Source organism: Bubalus bubalis, chromosome 9 (genome assembly GCF_019923935.1).
Source record: "Bubalus bubalis isolate 160015118507 breed Murrah chromosome 9, NDDB_SH_1, whole genome shotgun sequence".
NCBI classification, from domain to species: Eukaryota; Metazoa; Chordata; class Mammalia; order Artiodactyla; family Bovidae; genus Bubalus; species Bubalus bubalis.
In genome coordinates this window covers 107,566,359-107,586,604 of record NC_059165.1, presented here as the reverse complement: position 1 = coordinate 107,586,604, position 20,246 = coordinate 107,566,359, and the positions used below count along the sequence as shown (strand labels likewise).

The 20,246-nt window shown below is 60.2% G+C and overlaps 1 protein-coding gene across 12 annotated transcripts in view; it reads right to left on the bottom strand.

Annotated features, from left to right (window-relative positions):
• Positions 1 to 20,246, bottom strand: part of OBSCN (obscurin, cytoskeletal calmodulin and titin-interacting RhoGEF) — a 231,037-nt gene that overhangs the window by 46,695 nt on the left and 164,096 nt on the right. For all 12 annotated transcript variants that reach the window (XM_045166786.1, XM_045166791.1, XM_045166796.1 and 9 more), the window contains 21 exons: positions 19,663 to 19,926; positions 19,089 to 19,352; positions 18,293 to 18,556; positions 17,708 to 17,971; positions 17,121 to 17,384; positions 16,538 to 16,801; positions 15,591 to 15,857; positions 15,150 to 15,416; positions 14,707 to 14,979; positions 13,820 to 14,107; positions 13,316 to 13,512; positions 13,062 to 13,137; positions 10,568 to 10,840; positions 9,240 to 9,506; positions 6,807 to 7,079; positions 5,776 to 6,051; positions 5,190 to 5,477; positions 4,797 to 5,072; positions 3,640 to 4,013; positions 2,250 to 3,114; positions 1,162 to 1,440 (listed from right to left, as the gene is read on the bottom strand). In XM_045166786.1, the coding sequence (XP_045022721.1) occupies positions 1,162 to 1,440; positions 2,250 to 3,114; positions 3,640 to 4,013; positions 4,797 to 5,072; positions 5,190 to 5,477; positions 5,776 to 6,051; positions 6,807 to 7,079; positions 9,240 to 9,506; positions 10,568 to 10,840; positions 13,062 to 13,137; positions 13,316 to 13,512; positions 13,820 to 14,107; positions 14,707 to 14,979; positions 15,150 to 15,416; positions 15,591 to 15,857; positions 16,538 to 16,801; positions 17,121 to 17,384; positions 17,708 to 17,971; positions 18,293 to 18,556; positions 19,089 to 19,352; positions 19,663 to 19,926 (6,123 nt within the window). The remainder of the gene's footprint in view (positions 1 to 1,161; positions 1,441 to 2,249; positions 3,115 to 3,639; positions 4,014 to 4,796; positions 5,073 to 5,189; positions 5,478 to 5,775; positions 6,052 to 6,806; positions 7,080 to 9,239; positions 9,507 to 10,567; positions 10,841 to 13,061; positions 13,138 to 13,315; positions 13,513 to 13,819; positions 14,108 to 14,706; positions 14,980 to 15,149; positions 15,417 to 15,590; positions 15,858 to 16,537; positions 16,802 to 17,120; positions 17,385 to 17,707; positions 17,972 to 18,292; positions 18,557 to 19,088; positions 19,353 to 19,662; positions 19,927 to 20,246) is intronic.

Here is a 20,246-nt window from a genome sequence, read left to right as displayed (position 1 = left end):
ACGTGAATCAGCCATGGGTGCACATGTTTCCCATCCTGAACCCCCCCTCCCTCCCCTTGGGTTGTCCCAGAGCCCCGGCTTTGGCTGCCCTGCTTCATGCATCAAACTTGCACTGGTCATCTATTTCACATATGGTAATATACATGTTTCAATGCTGTTTTCTCAAATCATCCCACCCTCGCCTTTCCCCACAGAGTCCAGAAGTGTTCTTTACACCTGTGTCTCTTTTGCTGCCTGCATATAGGATCATCGTTACTGTGTTTCTAAATTCCATATATAGGTGTTAATATTGGTGTTTCTCTTTCTGACTGACTTTACTCTGTATAATAGGTTCTAGGTTCATCCACCTCATCAGTACTGACTCAAATGCGTTCCTTTTTATAGCTGAGTAGTATTCTATTGTGTGTATGTACCACAACTTCCTTATCCATTCATCTGCCGATGGACATCTAGGTTGCATCCATGTCCCAGCTATCGTAAACAGTGCTGCAATGAACATTAGGGTACGTGTGTCTCTTTCAATTCTGGTTTCCTTGGTGTGTTCATATTTTTGCCTGCTGCTGCTGCTGCTGCTAAGTTGCTTCAGTCGTGTCTGACTCTGTGCGACCCCATAGACGGCAGCCCACGAGGCTCCCCCGTCCCTGGGATTCTCCAGGCAAGAACACTGGAGTGGGTTGCCATTTCCGTCTCCAATGCATGAAAGTGAAAAGTGAAAGTGAAGTCGCTCAGTCGTGCCTACAATTGTTCAAATTACGCCAGCACTATTTGAAATTCCATCCTTGAATCTGAAATTCTGTGTTTCCTCTATTTGTTTTTGGATTTTTGTGAAAAATCAGATGGATTTATTTGTACTGAAGCTATCTAGGGGCCCACCAGGAATCAGGAACAAAGACCAAATATATATGTTTCTTATTATGCCACAGTGCCGTTAACCACCCCCTGTGCCCATGGGGTACCTCCAAATCTTCCCAGGTTCTTCCCCATCCCATTTACCTCTCAAGGGGGCTCCAAGGGAACTCTCTATCTGCCACAAGACTTTCCAGCCCCAAATTCTGCCTGACCTGAGACCAGTGCTGGGCTGGTAATCCTCCAACCCAGCACCGGCTGTCACTGCCGTGACCCCTGCCCTGCCTGAATCCTCACACCCAAATGTGCACTTACGGTCCACACGGAGCTCTGCCTTTGTAGAGGACACACCCACGCTGTTCTCGGCCAGGCAGCGGTAGACACCCATGTCTGCCGGCACCACAGCCGTGATGATGAGCTGGTGGCCACCCTGTTGGTCCTCACTGATCATGTAGTGGTCATCCTCCTCCAGCATCCTCCCATCCTTGAACCACCGCACAGTGGGCACAGGCTGGCCTGTCACCACACAGTCAAAGCTCACAGGGTACCCATCCAGCACCTCCTGATTCTGTAGCTCGGTCAGGAACACCGGGGCTAGAAGAGAGGGGCAGGGCACACAGCATGTCAGCCCTGGGTTCCCCTCAGCTACCCCAGCTGCCAGAAGTTCAACGCTGCACGGCACCCATTCATGTGAGCGCTCACAGACTGGTGGCCAAACAGAATTCTGTCTCTGTCAACTGAGCTATCCCCTCCTCCCCATGCTCTAGAAGAATCCTCTCTTTGCCAGCCTGGTTCCCAAGCTCCCATGAGGTCAGAGAGATAGCAGACAAGAAATGGGGAGGAAGGGGAGGTAAAGGGAAGACCAAGGCTGGCAGTCTGGGATTGGAAGCACACAAGCAGCTCAGAATTAAAGAGGAAGAATGATGCTGTGGGTTGTTTACGACACCCCCTTTAGGGTATAATTATGATGGTAATCATTATGACGGTAATATGATGGTAATGATGTTCCCTGTTAGGGAGACAGAAGTAAACAGCGAAATGACTTTTCAATTAACTTTAGTTGCTGGAGTGGGAAATGGGGTTCAGACTGGACTATGTGCGACCCTACCTTTTACACAGATTACATCTCAAACCCTCATGGAGGAAAAAATAAATCCCTAAACTCTAGGAAGTCAGTATTCCCGAACATATTTCATAGAATAGGACTCTGAGGCTCAAAGAGGCAGAGCTGGAATTTAAACTGAGCTTTGTCTCACCCCAAAGTCAGGGCTCTTTCCAGCTCAGTGGGCCGCATCTGTGCACAACCAGAAGCTAAAGCCCAGCCACCTCCCTGAGTCTGCAGCTGACGCTGGATCGCCAGCCTGGCTTTGCTCGTCCTCCCTGCCTACAGCTTGCAGACTCACCAGCCTCTGCCGCGAGCACTGGCTCCAGCGGGGCTGAAGGGGCAGGTGCCACCTTGCCAATGCGCATCTCCACCCTGCGTGGTCCCAGCTCGGACAGGCTGACGTCCACACGGATGCCCAACACGCCAAACATTTCCTGGAAGCGGCTGGCTGCCCGGCGGGCCTCCGCCAGCGTCTCAAAGCAGATGCAGATGGAGTGCTCATCTTCGCGGTACGTCTGCCAGTCCCCAGGCTCCTCAGGCTCTGCCTTGCCCTCGTCAGCGCTGAAGAAGATCTCCTCGTCCGAGACCTCCTCTGGGCCTTTCGTGCGGAAGAGGCGGTGCAGCCGCCGGGCGGCCCGGCGGAAGGTGTCATCCAGCTCACCCCCGGAGGAGCTCTCGTTCTCACTCTCCGTGCCACTGACCACCACGTTGGCACTGTGGGCCACGTGGCCAAACTTGTTGCTCACCTGACAGGTGTAACGGCCAGCGTCGGCCTGCCCCAGGCTAGTGACTAGCAGAGAACAGGTGCCGTCCGCAAGCTGGTCAATGTGGTGGTGCCGGCTGTCCGTCAGTTCCACACCATCCTTCAGCCAGCGGGCGCGCACATCTGTCTTGCTGGACACCACACACTCCAGATGCAGGACGTCTCCCACCTGTGCCACGGTGTCCCCAAACGTGCAGCGGAGCACGGGCCCCTCCTGCTGCTGCATCTCCTTCCGGACCTTATAACCCTTGAAGGCCGCCTGGATCTTCACTGCGGCCTGGTCCAAGGTCGGGTCACCCAGGTCCCCAGCGCTCAGGTCTCCTGGTGGTGGGTGTACTGCAGGTGGCTTCTCCTGCTGCTTCTCCTGTGGCTTCCCAGAGGGGGCTGCTGGGGCCCCAACCTGTGTGCACAGGTAAGGTAGGGTACCTGAGGCCCAGGGCAGGCAAAGGATGTGGCAGAGACATACACAGGGCAGGGAGAAGCAGAGCCCGGGTCTCCCGCCCCAGCTCCACGCCTCGCTCCAGCATGCCTCCTGCCTGCTGCCTGCTGTCAACTGCACTCCCTTCACTGAGGCCAACCGCCCGAGGGCTTCTGCTGCTGCCTAAAAGCAAGTCTACCCTCCCTGAAACTGCTTTCCCCAGAGGGGGACAGAGCTGTGAGGAATACCACAGAAAGACTGGTTCCAGCTCTTCAGGAAAAGCGTTTTAACAGCCACATGGATGGATGGACGGGTAGGTGAATCGTAGCTGGGTTGGCAGCTGGATGACCAATAGATGGGCAGATGGTAGATGGGAAAATGACTGGATAAATGAGTGCTGGATGGACCGAAAGTCAGACAGTGGATAGATGATGTGTGGATGCATGATGGAGTGGCAAAAATCTAAGAAATGTGGGCCTCTCCTTGCAGGTCAAGCAGGAGACTCACCTTGCTGGCCAGTGGCGAGGGGCTGGGCCTCCCAGCCTTCTTGAGGTAGGTAACCAGCGAAGGGGTGCCTGCACGGGACTCGTCATCAGAGCTGGTGTGCGAGAGGTCGGCCTCGCCTGTGCGTGCCAGCTCGTCGGCCGTGGAGTACTCCTCTGAGAGGTCAGGCACAGCCTCCTCGGCCTCCTGCCGCGGGCCCTGCGGGCGGCCGTCCTCCTCGGGCAGCTCGCTGATGGAGTCCAGCGTGGGCTCGCGGCTCATGCGGCGCTTCCGGGCCAGTGCCTCCCACAGCAGGTGCAGGTCGCCCTCCTGGGCTGCCTCAGGGGGCAGGCTGGGCTGAGCAGGGACCTCCTCCCCGGATTCTGGGGTCAGCACCACTGAGGAGGGCAGGAGAGTGGTCAGTTAGACAAGCACAGCGACCCCAGGCCGGCCTTGGCTACTGACCACAGTTCCCTTTAGAGGCCTCTGCTGCCTGCCTGCTCCAGTACTCTTGCTTGGAAAATCCCATGGACGGAGGAGCCTGGTGGGCTGCAGTCCATGGGGTCGCAGAGTCGGACACGACTGAGTGACTTCACTTTCACTTTTCACTTTCATGCATCGGAGAAGGAAATGGTAACCCACTCTAGTGTTCTTGCCTGGAGAATCCCAGGGACAGGGGAGCCTGGTGGGCTGCCATCTATGGGGTCGCACAGAGGCAGACACGATTGAAGCGACTTAGCAGCAGCAACAGCTGCCTGCCTGGGCCCCGAGAGCTCTGCTGCGCAATCTTGACAAGGTTTTTGGGGCTCTGAACGGCCCTCTCTAGGCCTCATTCTCCCTCCTGCACAAGAGCCGGTGAACACAGGAAACCCCAGGCCAGGGGCAGAGCAGGTGCAGGAGGCTCAGACAGCAGGCAAGCAAGGATTCAAAGAGCTAGCAGTGGGCACCAAGGAGGGGCATCGACCAGGGGACAACGTGACCTCAGGTGTCAGTGATATGGGTCTGACAGGAGGCTGAACTACACCGATTGGTGCATCTCCCGACCCCAGGCCTCAGTCCTTAATGTGAGGGATGTACATCCAGCAGTTTCTCAAGAGAGGACCAGCGAGGAAGCAGGTTGGTCCACTCCACACCCCAGGCCTCCTTCCTCCCCTCTGCACAGCAGGCCCCGGGAGACATACCCTGGAAAGCAGCAGCTGACCCAGAGGCTGAGTCCCGTGCAGGGGCACAGCGGTACTCGCCCTGGTCCTCTGTGGAGAAGCCCCGGATCAGCAGCATCTGCCGCTGGCCCTGGCGGAGCAGCTGGAAGCGCCCGCTCGGCTGGACGCGCTCCGTCCCCTTCAGCCAGACGACCTCACCCGCCTCGGCCACCTCGCACTCCAGACACACGTCCTCCCCGGCCGCCACCTGCCGGCTCTCGGGGGCGGGGGCCGCAGGCGTGGGCTCCAGGGGCTCTTCTGGGAACAGGGATCAGGGTCAGCAAGGGTGCGGGCGGGGACCCTCAGCTGAGAGAGGCTTTGAGGGCTGCAAGCTGGACCCCGCCCTCGCCACCCAAGACTAAGGCAGCCACTCACCGAGTTTCACCGTCTGGGGCAGGTACATGGGCTCCCCAGCGCCCGCCGGGCCCACTGCAGCCACGCGGAAGCGGTAGGTCTCCCCGGGGGCCAGGCCAGCCACCACACACTCAGGCCCGGGCACCAGACCGTGGCACAGCTGCCACTCTCCTGAGGCTGCTGCCTTCATCTCCACCCGGTAGCCACGGAGACCCCCTCCGCCATCGCTCGTGGGGGCCACCCAGGACAACGTCACGGAGCTGCCGCTGCGCCCCACCACCTCTGCGTCCTCTGGGGGGTCGGGGAGGCCTGTGGGGCGGGGAGGAGGCGGTCAGTGCAGCAGCGGGCAGCCTGCACCCGCAGACCTGCCCACGCTGGTGTCTGCTCCCCTGAGTCCTGTGAGCAGCTGTGCCCCTCAGCCCCGTCTTTCTGCGGGGCTGACAAAGGTGCACTGGAGTCTCAGGAAGAGTGTGTGCCCCGAGCCCACTCCACGTGTGGGGCCACGGACAGCCCCCAACAGCTTCTGAAGTGGAAATGCCTCGTCCCCCCACCCACCTCCCCCAGAGCCCTGGACCCGAGCTGGGGCAAGCAGGCCCAAGACACCCACCCAGCACAGTGAGACTCGCGGAGGCAACAGCATCGCGAGCAGCAAAGGTGACCTCGCCGGCGTGGTGCGGCTGGGCCCGGTGCAGCAGCAGGGCGTGGTGGCTGCCATCGGCGGTGACGGTCCAGTCCGCGTCATCGGGCTGCACGGAGGCTCCGTTTATGTACCAGGTCGCCTCGCCCACAGGCACCGTCTCGCTAAGGGTGCAGCTGAAGCTGGCCTGCCCCCCAGCGCGCACGGTCACATCCTGGGGCGCCTCCAAGACCTCCAGACGCCAGCCTGTGGGGCGGGGTAGGGTGGCAGTGTGAGCACAGGGCTGGGGGGGGGGGTCCTGGGGGCACTCAGAGACACCCATGCCACCCCTGTCCCACAGCCCCAGAGCAGAGGAGGGCACCTAGCCTCCCGCTCCTCCCACCTCTGGGAGCAGCCTCAGAGATCAACGTCCCCAGCATGACCACCCCGCGCTCTCCTGTCTCAGAGATCACTGCCCTTCCCAGAGGCCACAGCTCCCCCAGCTCCGTCCACCCCCCACCAAGCAGCCAGATGCCCCGTGGAGGAGTCCCTATGACCCCTGCTGCCCCAGCCCTTGCCTATGACCCCCAGCCAAATATCCAATGGGGGGGTCTCAAGAACCTAGGCCCTCTCCTGTGACCCCAGACCCCATAACCCCACAAGGTGACATCTCCTGGGAGGGCTCTGAGAGGCTCATGTGCCCTGTGTCCCCAGCCTCATCACCAACCCTGCGCCCGAGCAGCGGGGGATCTGGTGAGAGAGGTGAAGAGTCCTGAGTCCTCACACAGGGGCTCTGGCCCACCCCGTCCCACCTCGCTGCAGCGTGCAGTATTTAGGGGGACAGGTCTCAGAGAGACGCACTGCTGTGGTCCCAGCATCAGCCCCAGCACCCCTGATGCGGGTTATCCCGTGAGAGGGCTCTCAGACCAGCCCCCTCCTCCCCTACCCTCCCGCACTCCCACAGGGGGACATCAGCTGGGGGACCACAGAGAACCGCCCCCTCCTGAGCCCACAAGTCTGACCTCTGACGGTGAGGAAGGCAGACGTCACCATGTCCCCTGCCAGGAAGGTCACACGGCAGCTGTCCTGTGGCCGCAGGTTTTTGAGCAGCAGGAGGTGCCGCAGGCCGTTCTCGAAGTAGACCACCTCGGCATTGTCAGAGGTGCGCACGGGCTCATCGTCCAGCAGCCAGGTGTGGGCGGCCACCTCTGGCTGGGACAGGACGCACTCGAACAGCGCCTCGCCGCCCTCGGGCGCCTCCACGTTTTCCAGGCCCCTCACCACCGTGTTCTTGGCTGCAGAAAGACAATGGGTCAAGGTGTGCTCAGGGCTTTTCCTACCCAGCACCCCAAGAGTCGTGTGGGAGAGCTCCCCTCAGGACGAAGGGCCTCAGAGGATGCGGCCAGGGGGAGGGTGTCTGGGTGTCCACCAGGAGGAGCCGCACAGGGGCGTCCTAAGGCCCTGGCCATCCCCACACAGGGACGTCCTAAGGCCCTGGCCATCCCCACGCGGTCACCAGGCCTTGGTTAGGAAGGAGAGTACGATCCACCTAACAGGTAAGAAGCCTCAAAAATGTTCAGTCTGAAAACTCACTCGAGGCTGTGGCCAGGCTCATACGCAGACAGAGGCTTCTGCCTCTCAGGTCTGCTGCAGCATGGGCCTCCAGAAAACTGTTCCCTTCCTTTCCTCCCCCAGCCAGGGCTAACAGACCCACTGGGCTGCTCCCCTCACTCACTCAGACCAGACATATCTCTGCCCTCATTCTCAGCCTGCTCCAGTTCTCCTGTACACAGAGGCCAGGAGTCAGTGACGAGAAGCTATGCATGTTCTGCGGAAGCCAGGGTGTCAGGCCTGGGCATGCCAGACCCCAGATTCAGCTCAGCACCTGGGCCCCAAGGGCTTGCCACCTCCGAGAGCCCATTCCCATGATGGGCCCCTGGTACCAACACCAGTGCCTTCAAGCTCTGGGGGGTTTCTTGGAGGAGGCAGATCTCTGAGGATGGGCATGACTGAGCCAGGAAGGGGAGGTGTCCAGGAAGCAGAAGCACCTGGAGGGAACACTGCGGTGGGAATGAAGAGGGATGGGTGGGGGGCAGCAGGGAGCCAGGCCAGTGGAGTGAAGGACAGAAAACAAGGTGAGGAGTGGAGTCAGGCAGGAACGGAGCACAACGGCACCCAAGGCTGCACAGGGTGCTGGGGAGGGACCTCCCCAGAGCAGAGGCCCCACAGCGCCCATCCACATCCTTCTCCTTGCTGCCCTCCTGGCCCAGGTCTGCTCACGTCATAGACCAGACTCTCCCATATCCCTGGCTCCTTTATTCCCTGAGTCAGAACTGACAGAACCAATAGGGACTTCAGGATGCATGTGTCCCACATCGCGCTGTGCTTGGATGGCTGCGCCCAGCCAGATCAAGGCTGCGGCTGCTCTCGGCAGCGATGAGACGGTTGGGGCGGGGGTGGGGGGAGGGGGAAGGCTGGGCCTACAGTCACTGCTGGAGCTCACCCTCCTTAACTCCTATTTCTACACAATCCCAGATCTTACAGGAGCAGTGGCAAGCCCCTGAGGCCTCCCTCCTGCCGTCTCCTGCATTTCCTTCTCTACTTCCCCCCTGGGGCCCAAAGGCTCTGCCCCAGATGTCCCCAAGCCCCCGCCCCAGCTGCCTCCTTCAGACCAGCTCACACTGCAGCTCCTTCCCACAGCTCCCATCACATTCCTTCCCCTCCCACAGGAAAGCCACCAGTGGAGGGAGGGAGCTTCCTCTGTCCACTGTTGGGCCCCCAGGGGCCAAACAAAAAGTGTTTAACAATGTAGCTGTTGAAGTAGTCTGTGAGTGGAATCCGAGTGACCTCAGGGGGACCGTGGCCCAGACCAGGCCCCACCTGCTCTTCCTGTTTTGGAAGGCCCCTGCCAACTGTCAGCTTTCACGGTGGTGACATTTCATTTCAGGTTTTCCCAATCGAATGTGGCTTTGGCCAAATGACACCCCCTCCCCTGCAGGGCTGCTCCGTGTCCCCCATGGGGTATCCCTGCTGTGCTGCAAATGGGGAAGTGGGGCTCAGAGTGTCCTCTGAGTGACCAGCCCAGGAAGGGGCAGCGCTGGGGTCTGAATCCAGGACTCAGGGAGCTCAGCCCAGTGGCCCTCCTCTGCTCTAGGACCCAGCCCCGTCTATGGTCCCAAAGGCCCCAGACCTGCCAGCCTCAGGCTCCATCCCTCCCCGAGAGGGTGTTTGGGATGCAGATCCTTCGAGCGGCCTCTGCCCCGTGTTTCCCAGCTGTTCCATCATACTGCCTGGGGACGAGAAGGGGTCTGGGTGGGTGGGCTCAGGGCCTGGGATCTGCTTCCTGGGAGCCCCTTTTCTGAATCCTGTCACTGCCTGCCACTCCGCCAGCACGGCTTGGCGTGGGCCTCAGCGCAGCTGTCCTGGGCCCGGGGCTGCCCGCCAGGCGGCCTCACCTTGCACTTGCAGCAGGGCCACCACGCGGGTGCCCGCGGCCTCGCAAGAATAGATGCCGCTGTCACAGGGCAAGGCCGGCCTGAAAGACAGCCTGGCCACGGTCCAGTCCTGCTCTATGATGACACGGTGCCCGTCCGCACACACCGCATGCTCGTCCATCTTCCACGTGGCCTGCACGGGCCGTGAGTACTGGCAGAGGAGCTCGGCCGGGCCGCCCTCCTCCACTGCCAGGTCCCGCATGGCACTGACCACTTCCACTGTGGGATCTGTCGGCCGACAGGCCAGGCACGTGTCAGCCGGAGCCGCGCGACTGCGGCCCACCCACCCTCTGCAGTCAGCGTCAGCGACTCAGAGGCAAGCAGAAGCAGGGCTGTGGGGCAAGGGGGACCCAGCACCGTGACCCAGGGCCCTCTGCGTGGGGCCAACCTTGCCCCCACGCCCCCCCGCTTGCAGCAGACTGCACTGTTGGTTCAGTCTCGATCTGCTGGGCCCCTCCTACCACTGGTCCCTCTGAGCCCCACTTCCTCTAGCCCGGGACACGCGGTGCCCCAACAGGACACAAAACCCACATCTGAAAGCCCTTGGGCCTGTTCAGCATCCAAAGCTCTGCTGGGCATGGGGCATCCCCAGTCCAACTCACCCCTTCTCCAGGGGCCTTGTCACCCGCCCCCTCGGGGAGCCCACCCCACCTCCACTTGCTGACATCCCATTCAACAAATGGGCTGCCCCAGGATCTGGGCAAGTGCCCACGCTTACTGTGCAAAAGCACAGAGGAGGCCAATTGAGAAACTGGGCCCCACGTGGTTGAAACCACACTGGGCTCTCGTGCCAAGAATGCCCAATACCTCTACTGAGAGCGGGCTGAGGGAGTTTCCTGGAAGTCCGCTACCCTCTCCAATGGCTAGCTCTGTCCCAGAAGGGCACAAGACCCTGATCAAACCCACAGCAGCAGAAGCAGCTACAAGCAAGGACAGTGCAGGCCAAGCTGGGCTGGGAAGGCTGCCGTCACCTCCAGGCTGCTCTCTGGATGTGTGCCTGAGGAAGGGGCAGCCACAGAGTGGTAGCTGGGTGGGCAGCCAGGCCCAGGGCTCTGTGAGCAGGTGGGAACGGGGTCGGCCTCCAGCATCACTGCTGAGTCCGACCTTCTTTATCATCCACCAGCTAGGACTGCTGCCTGCCCACAGCGCCCACCCCTGGTACACATGGAAAGATGCCCCCTGCATCCTGGGGGTCAGTTCCCAAACCCCCACCCAGGAAGCCCGCAGGAAGCGTGCAGGGGCAGCAGAGCAGAAGTTCTAGCACAGGGCAGGGTTCCATCGGCTGGTACCTTTGACCAACAACTTGGCCCTGGAGACCAGGGACCCTGCTCGGTAGGTGACGGTGCCTGAGTCAGCCACCCCCAGGCCTGAGAGCGTGAGGGAGTGGACAGTCCCATCACGCACGGAGATGGCGCTCTGGGGGCCGTCCTGCAGCAGGGTCCCATCCAGCCACCAGTGGGCCTCCGGCCCACCAGCACGGGACACCTCGCAGGAGAACGTGGCCACCTCCCCCGCAAAGACGTCCACATTCTGTAAGCCACGTACCAGGCACGGTGCTGCCTCTGTGCAAGAGGGCAAAAGGAGGGGAGATGGGGTGCCCTGGGTCTGTGGGGCCACACCAGGGTCTACCATTTGGGGCTAACCTGGGTCCACCATGCTGGAGGCAGCCTGGAGATGGGGTGTAGAGATCAACCCTGGCCAGCTGGCACCCCCTGCTCACGGGATGAGACAAGGAAACCGCCCACACTGAGTCTGTGGAGAGCCATCTCAGCCCCCCTGCACCCCACAGCGCCCTTCACAACATGTTTGACTCCATCAAAGGAGACCAATGTCCCACATCTACACCCTTTTCAGTAAGGGAGAACTGACAAGCCTCGAGTCCCATGGACGCGATCCTTAAGGGGTTTGGGGCAGGACAGAAAGGTGAAGTCATGGGGCCCACCTCTCTGAGAGGGAGGGGGTCTGCTAGGGAAGTGAGCCCTACTTCCTGGGGCTTTGGAAGCAGATGCTTCTCCCATCCTCAGAGGGCCATGTGTCCAGATGTCCCCAAAGGTCTCCTGGCCTAAGGTTCTGGGGCCCTAGTGCAGAATAGCATCCTTCCCTGACCTGCTACACAGGGTGTGAGTTCAGGGGGCTTCCCAGACCCTGTTCTGTGCTGGCACACCCACCCCAGCCAGGCCCTTCCCCAGAGCACCCCATGTCCCTCCCAGGCGTGCACATCGACACGCCTGTCCCAGGCCCACACCAGTCACTCCATGTTCTCACAGGCATGCACATCTAACCACACCCCTAACCTGTCCGCCAGCTCCCTATTCCATCTCCAACACGGTTCCCGAGTCTGCCCATCCTCGCCACCCTAGGCTCACAGCTCTGTCTGAAGCCGCAGCTCGTGTCTGCATGTGAGTCAGCTCACCACAAACGGCAGGACCAAGGTACAACCCTCAGTGGGGCCTGCAAGACCCAACCCCGCTCCATGCTGCCCCTCACAGATGCCCACTCTGACGACACACGAGGCCCTTCCCACCCGGCTCTGCTCAGGACAGCCAGGATACGGCCCTCTCCTGGCGTCCAGCTTGAGGACGCTGCACTCTGGAGCCTTCCCCAGCCCTAGAGGCCACAGAGCTGGCACATGAAGACTCACGGTGGGGACACCTGGGACTCAGGGCACACTGTCTTCCTGCCCCACTCCCCCAGCAGACTGGGGGCTCCCTGAGGGCAGAGCTGCATCTGGCCCCTCTCAAGGTAATAATAAACATATGATGGACAGATAATGGGTGGATGATGGATGGAAGAATGGATAGTGGATGGATAGGTGGATGAACAGGTAGATGGTAGACATATGGATGGGTGGCCAGACGGACGTAATGAAGGATGGCAGTAGAACGATGGTTAGATGGATGGATCGATGACTGATGGTGGGTGGATGGTAGACAGATGAGTAGATACCAAATGCATGGGTAGATGGTGCATGGATGTATGGATAATGATGAATAGACGATGGCAGGTGGATAAACGTGTGCATGATAGATAACAGATGGTGGCTGGATAAATGGATAGAGAATGGATGGTGGATGAATGGATGGGTAGTTGAATAGATGGATGCGGGATAAATGGATGGACAGATGGAATAGAGGGAGGGATGGATGGATGCATGGATGCATGCACAGATAGATGAATGGATAAGTGGTGGATGGGCTGATGGTCAAGAGATGGCAGATGGATGGGACCAATATGAAAACCAGGAGCAGGCCAGCAGGCGAGGGGGAGGCGTTCAGAGATGACCAATTCTGGGGACAAAGTATAACAAGTTGAAGGTCCTTAAATCTTATTTTCCATGCCTGGCACACCATCTTCCAAAGCATTCACATGTCACAGGTGTGCTATTGGACCAACATCTGAGAGTTGTCAGGTATGCAGGTGTGTATAAATAAGAGCACGGGAACCTAAATCACAGGAGTAGCTATACGGAGGGTAGAAGCCCAGAAGACCCTGCCTCAACCTCAGGGCCCAAGTCCCCAGCAACCAGCCTCCCCACCTTCCCCCTACACACAGCCCTGATCCTACGTGAGGACTCCCTCACACACCAGAATTTCTCAAGCTTATTATCTTCACTAGCCCACCTCCAGCGGCTTTAGCGGTCAAGGGTGCAAAATTGCCAACCCACAGCAAGACCACTGCTGGAAGGCTCAGATTCCTGGCCTCAGCACCTGCCAACAGTCCCTCGAGTAGGGACACGTGGACATGCACAAGTGGGGAGGCTGGCTGTAGGAGGGGGCTGCCCACCTGTGACCTTCAGCTGGGCCTCCGAGCGACATGAGCCCACTTGGAAACTGATGGTTCCAGCGTCCTCTAGGGTGACCTGATGGAACAGAGATGCACGTGTCAGGCTGGCACTGCCATTTCAACCACCCCGACTTTGCAAGTCCCCAGCCCAATTGCACTGGAGTTGGAACCTTCCCTCTCTCCCAGCTTTTGGGGGAGCAGGTGGGAAGGCCCCTGGAAGCGCTGCAGGGCACAGGAGGTCTGGGGAACACCACCTTGTGCAGGGTGAGCAAGTGGAGTGTGCCATGCTCCACCGTGATGTCGTTCATCTCGTTGGCCTGCAGGGGCACGCCTCCCAGGGCCCAGTGGGCCTCCTGGCCCAAAGCCCTCGACAGTCGGCACCGGAAGTGGGCATCCTGGCCCTCGCTGAGCTGAGCGTCCTGCAGGGGCTCCAGGATGGTCACCTCAGGAACTGCACGGAGTGGGGGTGGGGTAGAGGCACGGCATCAGCCTCCGTGTCGGAGATGCCCCTCCCCTCACCATCAGAGCCACCTCCCAGGCCCCTGGGCCTGCCCCCAGCATCCCAGCCCCAACCCTGAAGACAGGCACACTGGGAGCCGCTCTACTGCAACATCTTGGGTCACCCCAGAATCAGTCATTCAGCGCCAGCTCCCACCCTCAAAGGCAGGAAGCCTTGCCATCTATCACTGTCCCCTGACAAGGTCTTAACTGAGGGGGCGTTCTGGCCCCCAAGTGCAGTGAAGCCCGGCTCCTGCTACCTCGGACGGTGAGTTGGGCAGAGGACGTGTGGCGGCCCGCGTGGAAGGAGACAGTGCCGGCGTCCTCTGGGGTCACGCTCTTCAGCCTCAGTGTGTGGGTGCGGCCACCCTGCACCGCTACTTCGGTCACCTCGTTGCTCTGCAGCGGCAGGCCCTGCAGGCGCCACTCCACGTCCACGCCAGCCTGTGACACCTCGCAGCTGAACTCTGCTTCCCCATCAGCCTGGACCTCGGTGTCAACCAGGCCCCGCACGATGGTCACCTCAGGCTCTGGCGGGCGAAGGGGGCCTTCACCAGACAGGTCAGAGCACCCAAGCCAAGCTCCCATGTCCCCGACCCCAACTCCTCCCCAGGAAGCCTCCCAGGCACTCTCACACTCGTCTCCTGCCACAGCCTCTGCCTGCCCCGTGGGGGATTCAGCACCCACTGTGCTCACAAACACAGCTCCCTCTCGTGACACTGAGCTCCTGGGAACAGGGGCTGGGCTGGGGGCGCCTCTGCTGGGAGGAAGCAGGCGGCTGTGGGGTGGGGGGCTGCTCGTGCCCCTTCCCAGCCTGTGGCCAACCCTGTCCTGGCTGGGACATGATGGAAGCGAGACCTTCAGGACAGACAGGAGCTCAGAGAGAGTGGCCCAGGCCTGGCTGCCCCACCTGCAGGCGGGGGGTGGGGGTGGGAGGCAGGGCAGTGAGCGGGGGCGACAATCCCCTCAGGCAACACTCTTCTGTAGGGACACCAGCACAGAGCAGTGCAGAGGTGAGCACAGAAAGCCAGTACCCCAAAGGCCTGAGAGGCACCCCGGAACAGCAGCTGGTGAGAGGGGCTGCTGAGGGAGCCGGGGTGCCCCCGCGGCAGCTGCGAGGGCAGCGGGTGAGGCAGGGGGCGCTCACCTTTGACTTTGAGGAAGGCCAAGGTCTTCTGGCTGCCCACCATGCAGCTGTACTCGCCCATGTCCTTGGCCTCAAGCCCATGGATCAGCAGCTCACACGTGGCTCCCTGGCGCTGCATCTCATACTTGGGACTCATGTGCAGCTCCACACCTTCCTTGAGCCACAGCACGGGGGCCCCAGCCTCGGAATCACTCAGCTGGCAGCACAGCCGGGCCACGCCGCCCACCTCCTGCTCAGCACTCTGCAGCTCCGTCTTAAACACAGGCCTGGGGGCTGGGGAGGAGCAGGGAGGGGCTCTCAGAGCTGCTAAGCAAGGGGTCTGAGGGCAGGCGGTGGGGGGGGGACCAGGGAGGGGCGCTCAGAGCTGATAATCAAGGGACCTGCTGGTTTTAGGGGGGCCCAGGGATGGGGGGGGTGCGGGCAGGGGCCAGCGGGAGGCTCACCCCGGACAGAGAGGCTGGCGGTGCTCTGTGCGTGGCCCGTGTCACAGGTATAGAGGCCAGCATCCTCCTGCTCGGCCCCGTGCACCAGCAGTTCAGCGGCTGTGCCTTCCAGCACCATCTGGTACTTGGCACACGGGAAGAGCTGCAGGGAGCCCTTGCGCCACTCCACACTGCTGCCCGCCCGGCTCAGCTCACAGCGCAGGCGTGCCGTCGTGCCCTCGTCTACCTCCTGGGCCTGCAGCTCTTGAAGGAACCTCACAGGCGCAGCTAGAGGGGGAGGCAGAACGTGAGGGCGGGAGCAGCTATGGGGGCGGGGGTCCACAGCGACGCAGCTCTCAGGGGACGGCAGCGGGCGGGGGGCGGGGGGCGTCACCCCAGGCCTGCCCAGCCCGTGGGAGCCAGGGTCACCGCTCCCGCGTGTGTGGCCGGCTGGGCGCCCACCTGTGACGGACAGGGTGGCGCTAGTGGCCTGGGACATGCAGCTGCAGGTGTACTCTCCCGTGTCCTCCCGGCGCAGGCCCCTCAGCACCAGCTCTGCCACGTGGCCCTGCTGCCGCGGCTCCCGGCGCCCGTCGGCCTGCACCTCCAGGCCCCCCTTACTCCAGACGACGGCGGCTCCAGGCTCGGAAAGCTCACACCGCAGGCTGGCCGAGGTACCCTCCTCAGCCTGCAGGCTCTGCAGCGGCTTCCGGAACACCACCTGTGGGGCTGCGGAGCGGGGATCGGGGTGAAGGGGAGAGGGAAGGCCAGCCCCAAGCCTGAGGCCCAGTCACCCAGACAGGAGACTGGTACCCCAAATCCAGTCAGACCCACTGAGGGCCTTGACCAGGCCTGCCTCACCTGCCCACAGGACCCACTGCCTCAGGCTCCTCTGGAGGATCGGAGTGGGAGTGGGGTCACGGGCGGGGTCTACTCTAAGGGAGAGGAGGGACTGCAGTGGGGGCCGCAAAAGCGACCTTGGATCTGACCCAGGGGATTCTCATGCTGACCTTCACCCAGAAATCCCACAGGCAGGCTGTGTCCCTCCAGCCATTGAGGTGGGAAAGCGGGGATCTGCTTAGACTCCTAGGGCAGGGCCACGACCCCCAGATCCTGACTAAAGGCTGTGGAGTATGGGGGAAATGTGGACTGCATTAGGACAGGCAGGCGAGGGGAACAAGGTGGGAATTCCATCCACACATGAGGCTAAGCCGCAGAGGTCATCTGACTGGAGAGCAGAACCCAGACATGGGGACACTGAACAGAGAGTTTGGCAGGTGAGCACACGGGCGACAGACAGAAGCTGCACAAGACACAGAGGAGATGGGTGCCCACATGGGGCTGGCATGGGCACACGAGACAGGGGCACATGCACAGGCTCCCAGACGAGCCCGCAAGCCCATCCTTACCCGTGACCGTCAGCGAGGCTGAGGTCCTCTCCTGCCCGCACACACATGAGTACTCCCCAGCATCTGTCGAAACCAGCTCACGGATCTCCAGCTCACACACGGCCCCGTCCTGCCTCAGGCTCACTCTATCCCCGGCTCTGAGGGTCTCAGATCCCTTCCTCCACTCCACGGGGGCCGCCTTGCTCAGCTCACAGCACAGCGTGACTGTGGCCCCTTCCGTGGCCTCCTTGCTTCTCAGTCTTCCTATGAACTCAGCAGGCAAAGCTGAATGCAATAAGACAGATGCAAGCATCAGAGTCTTGGGGGAATTTTGGAAGCAGGACATGACAAGACAGAGGAAAACACACAGATGCCCACAGGATACAGGACAGAACCTGCAGTGACACGAGAGGTGGGAAGCAACTCAGAGGCTGGTTTCTCATGGTCCATACAACAGCCCAGGGAGGAGGAAGGAGTTCTGGGGAGTTACGGGAAGAGGGTGACGCTGAGACGAGGAGGGAAGGTGGGATGAGTGCAGGGAGACGACACGAAGTCAGTGACTGGACAACAAACCCAGCTCCGCCCGGCTACACATGGGCTTTACCCCTGACGGCGAGTGTGGCTGAGGTCTTCTCCTGCCCACACACACATGAATATTCTCCAGCATCCTCGGCGGTCAGCTCACGGATCTCCAGCTCACACACGGCCCCGTCCTGCCTCACCCGCACTCTGTCCTTGGCTCTGAGGGTCTCGGGCCCTTTCCTCCACTCCACGGGGGCCGGTTTGCTCAGCTCACAGCGCAGCTTGGCTGTGGCCCCTTCCGTGGCCTCCTCCTTCCTGAGACCCTTCAGGAACTTGGCAGGCAGGGCTGGAGGAGGGCAGAAAGACACAAAGACTCTTAGGCTCTCTGTACACACACATGAAGTAGGAAATGAAGAATACACAGAAGACACAACACCCAACTGGACACAGGTGTGCTGGGGGTGCCAGCACACACTCTGACTGAGACTTTAAACGGTCCAACCTGTACACATGCCGAAGAACAGATGGGGAACATGACAAGGAGAACAGAATGGTTATGAAAGGAAAAGCAGCCAGGCAGTGAGTGAAAAGGGAAGGAAAGGGAACTGAGACCAGAGAGGCAACAGCAGCCACCAAACGCCAGCCCATGTGGCCACACGCGGTCTTTACCCCTGACGGCGAGCGTGGCTGAGGTCTTCTCCTGCCCACACATGCACGAGTACTCCCCAGCATCCTCCGCGGTCAGCTCACGGATCTCCAGCTCACACACGGCTCCCTCCTGCTTCACCCGCACTCTGTCCCCGGCTCTGAGGGTCTCGGGCCCCTTCCTCCACTCCACGGGGGCCACCTTGCTCAGCTCACAGCGCAGTGTGGCTGTGGCCCCTTCAGTGGCCTCTTCCTTCTTCAGACCTCTTGTGAACTTGGCAGGCAGGGCTGGAGGTGGTCAGAAACACACAAACACTATCAGGCTCTCTGTACACACAGAAGAACACAGGATACAGAGAGTGCACAGAAGACACAAAACCCAACTGGACTTGGCCCACTGGCTGGGGTGCCAGCACACGCTGTGACCGTGACTTTAAAAGGTCCAGCGGTACATGTGCCACGGAACAGACAGAGATCATGACAAAGAAAATAATTACGGAAGGAAAAGGAGCAGACTAGCCAACTAGCAGGGTGGGAAAGGGAACTGAGAGCAGAGAGACAAAGAGCAGCCACCAAACGCCAGCCCATGTGGCCACACGCGGTCTTTACCCCTGACAGAGAGCATGGCTGAGGTCTTCTCCTGCCCGCACATGCATGAGTACTCCCCAGCATCCTCCACGGTCAGGTCATGGATCTCCAGCTCACACACGGCTCCCTCCTGCTTCACCCGCAGTCTGTCCCCAGCTCTGAGGATCTCGGGCCCCTTCCTCCACTCCACGGGGGCCACCTTGCTCAGCTCACAGCGCAGTATGGCTGTGGCCCCTTCCACGGCCTCTTCCTTCTTCAGACCCTTTGTGAACTTGGTGGGAAGAGCTAGAAAGATCAGAAAGACACAAACACTATAATGCTCTCTGAACCCACAGGTTAGATAGGTCCTGGACATCACAGAGAAGACACAACACCCATGTGGACGCAGGTCACAGGCTGGTGCCCCAGGCTCACACACTGGACTGCAGCCCCTCAGCCCAGTCCATTCAGTGTGCCTGGGACCCCTTCCACACACTCCTCAGGCCTCATGTCTGTGAATCTGGTGGCAGGGCAGGAGAGGTTAGAAGGTGTGGAGGACGTCCGATCCTCCAGAGGTCACTGGGGGACAGGACGTGACAGGATGGAGTGAAAGACGCAGACCCCAAAGGGACACAGGACAGAACCTGCAGTGACACGAGGGGTGGGAAGCAGCTCAGATGCGTGTTTCTCATGGTTCACACAACAGCCCAGGAAGAAGGAATTCTGTTTAGTTATGGGAAGAGGGTAAGGCTGTGATGAGGAGGGATGAGTGCAAGATGCCATGAGTCAATTACTGGACACCGAAACACAGCTCCGCTTGGCCACATGTGGTCTTTACCCCTGACAGAGAGCGTGGCTGAGGTTTTCTCCTGCTCGCACATGCACGAGTACTCCCCAGCATCCTCCACGGTCAGGTCATGGATCTCCAGCTCACACACGGCTCCCTCCTGCTTCACCCGCAGTCTGTCCCCAGCTCTGAGGATCTCGGGCCCCTTCCTCCACTCCACGGGGGCCGCCTTGCTCAGCTCACAGCGCAGCTTGGCTGTGGCCCCTTCCACGGCCTCTTCCTTCTTCAAACCTTTTGTGAACTTGGCAGGCAGGGCTGGAGATGGTCAGAAAGACACAAACACTATCACACTTTCTGAACAGTCAACAGGATGTGAACAGTGCACAGAAGACATAAAACCCAACTGGACTTGGCCCACCTGCTGGGGTGCCAGCACACACTTTGACTGTGACTTTAAAAGGAGGTCCAACGGTACATGTGCCACGGAACAGACACAGGGCATGACAGGGAGAACAGAATAATTACGGGAGGAAAAGGAGCAGACTAGTAAGTCAGCAAGGTAGGAAAGGGAACTGAGAGCAGAGACAAAGGGCAGCCGCCAAATGCCAGTCCATGTGGTCTTTACCCCTGACGGCGAGCGCGGCTGAGGTCTTCTCCTGCCCGCACATGCACGAGTACTCCCCAGCATCCTCCACAGTCAGCTCACGGATCTCCAGCTCACACACGGCTCCCTCCTGCCTCAGGCTCACTCTGGCCCCGGCTCTGAGGGTCTCGGGCCCCTTCCTCCACTCCACTGGGGCCACCTTGCTCAGCTCACAGCGCAGTATGGCTGTGGCCCCTTCCATGGCCTCTTCCTTCTTCAGACCTTTTGTGAACTTGGCAGGCAGGGCTGGAGGTGGTCAGAAAGACACAAAACATATCACGCTTCCTGAACTCACAGAAGCAACAGGATACAGAGAGTACATAGAAGACACAAAACCCAACTGGACCTGGCCCACCTGCTGGGGTGCCAGCACACGCTGTGACTATCGTTTTAAATGTCCAGCGGTACATGTGCCACGGAACAGACACGGGACACGACAGGGAGAACAGAATAATTATGGAAAGATAAGGAGCAAACTAGTGAGTGAGCAAGGTAGAAACGGGAACTGAGAGCAGAGACATGATTATGTTGTTGTTCAGTGATTAAATTGTGTCCAACTCTTTGCA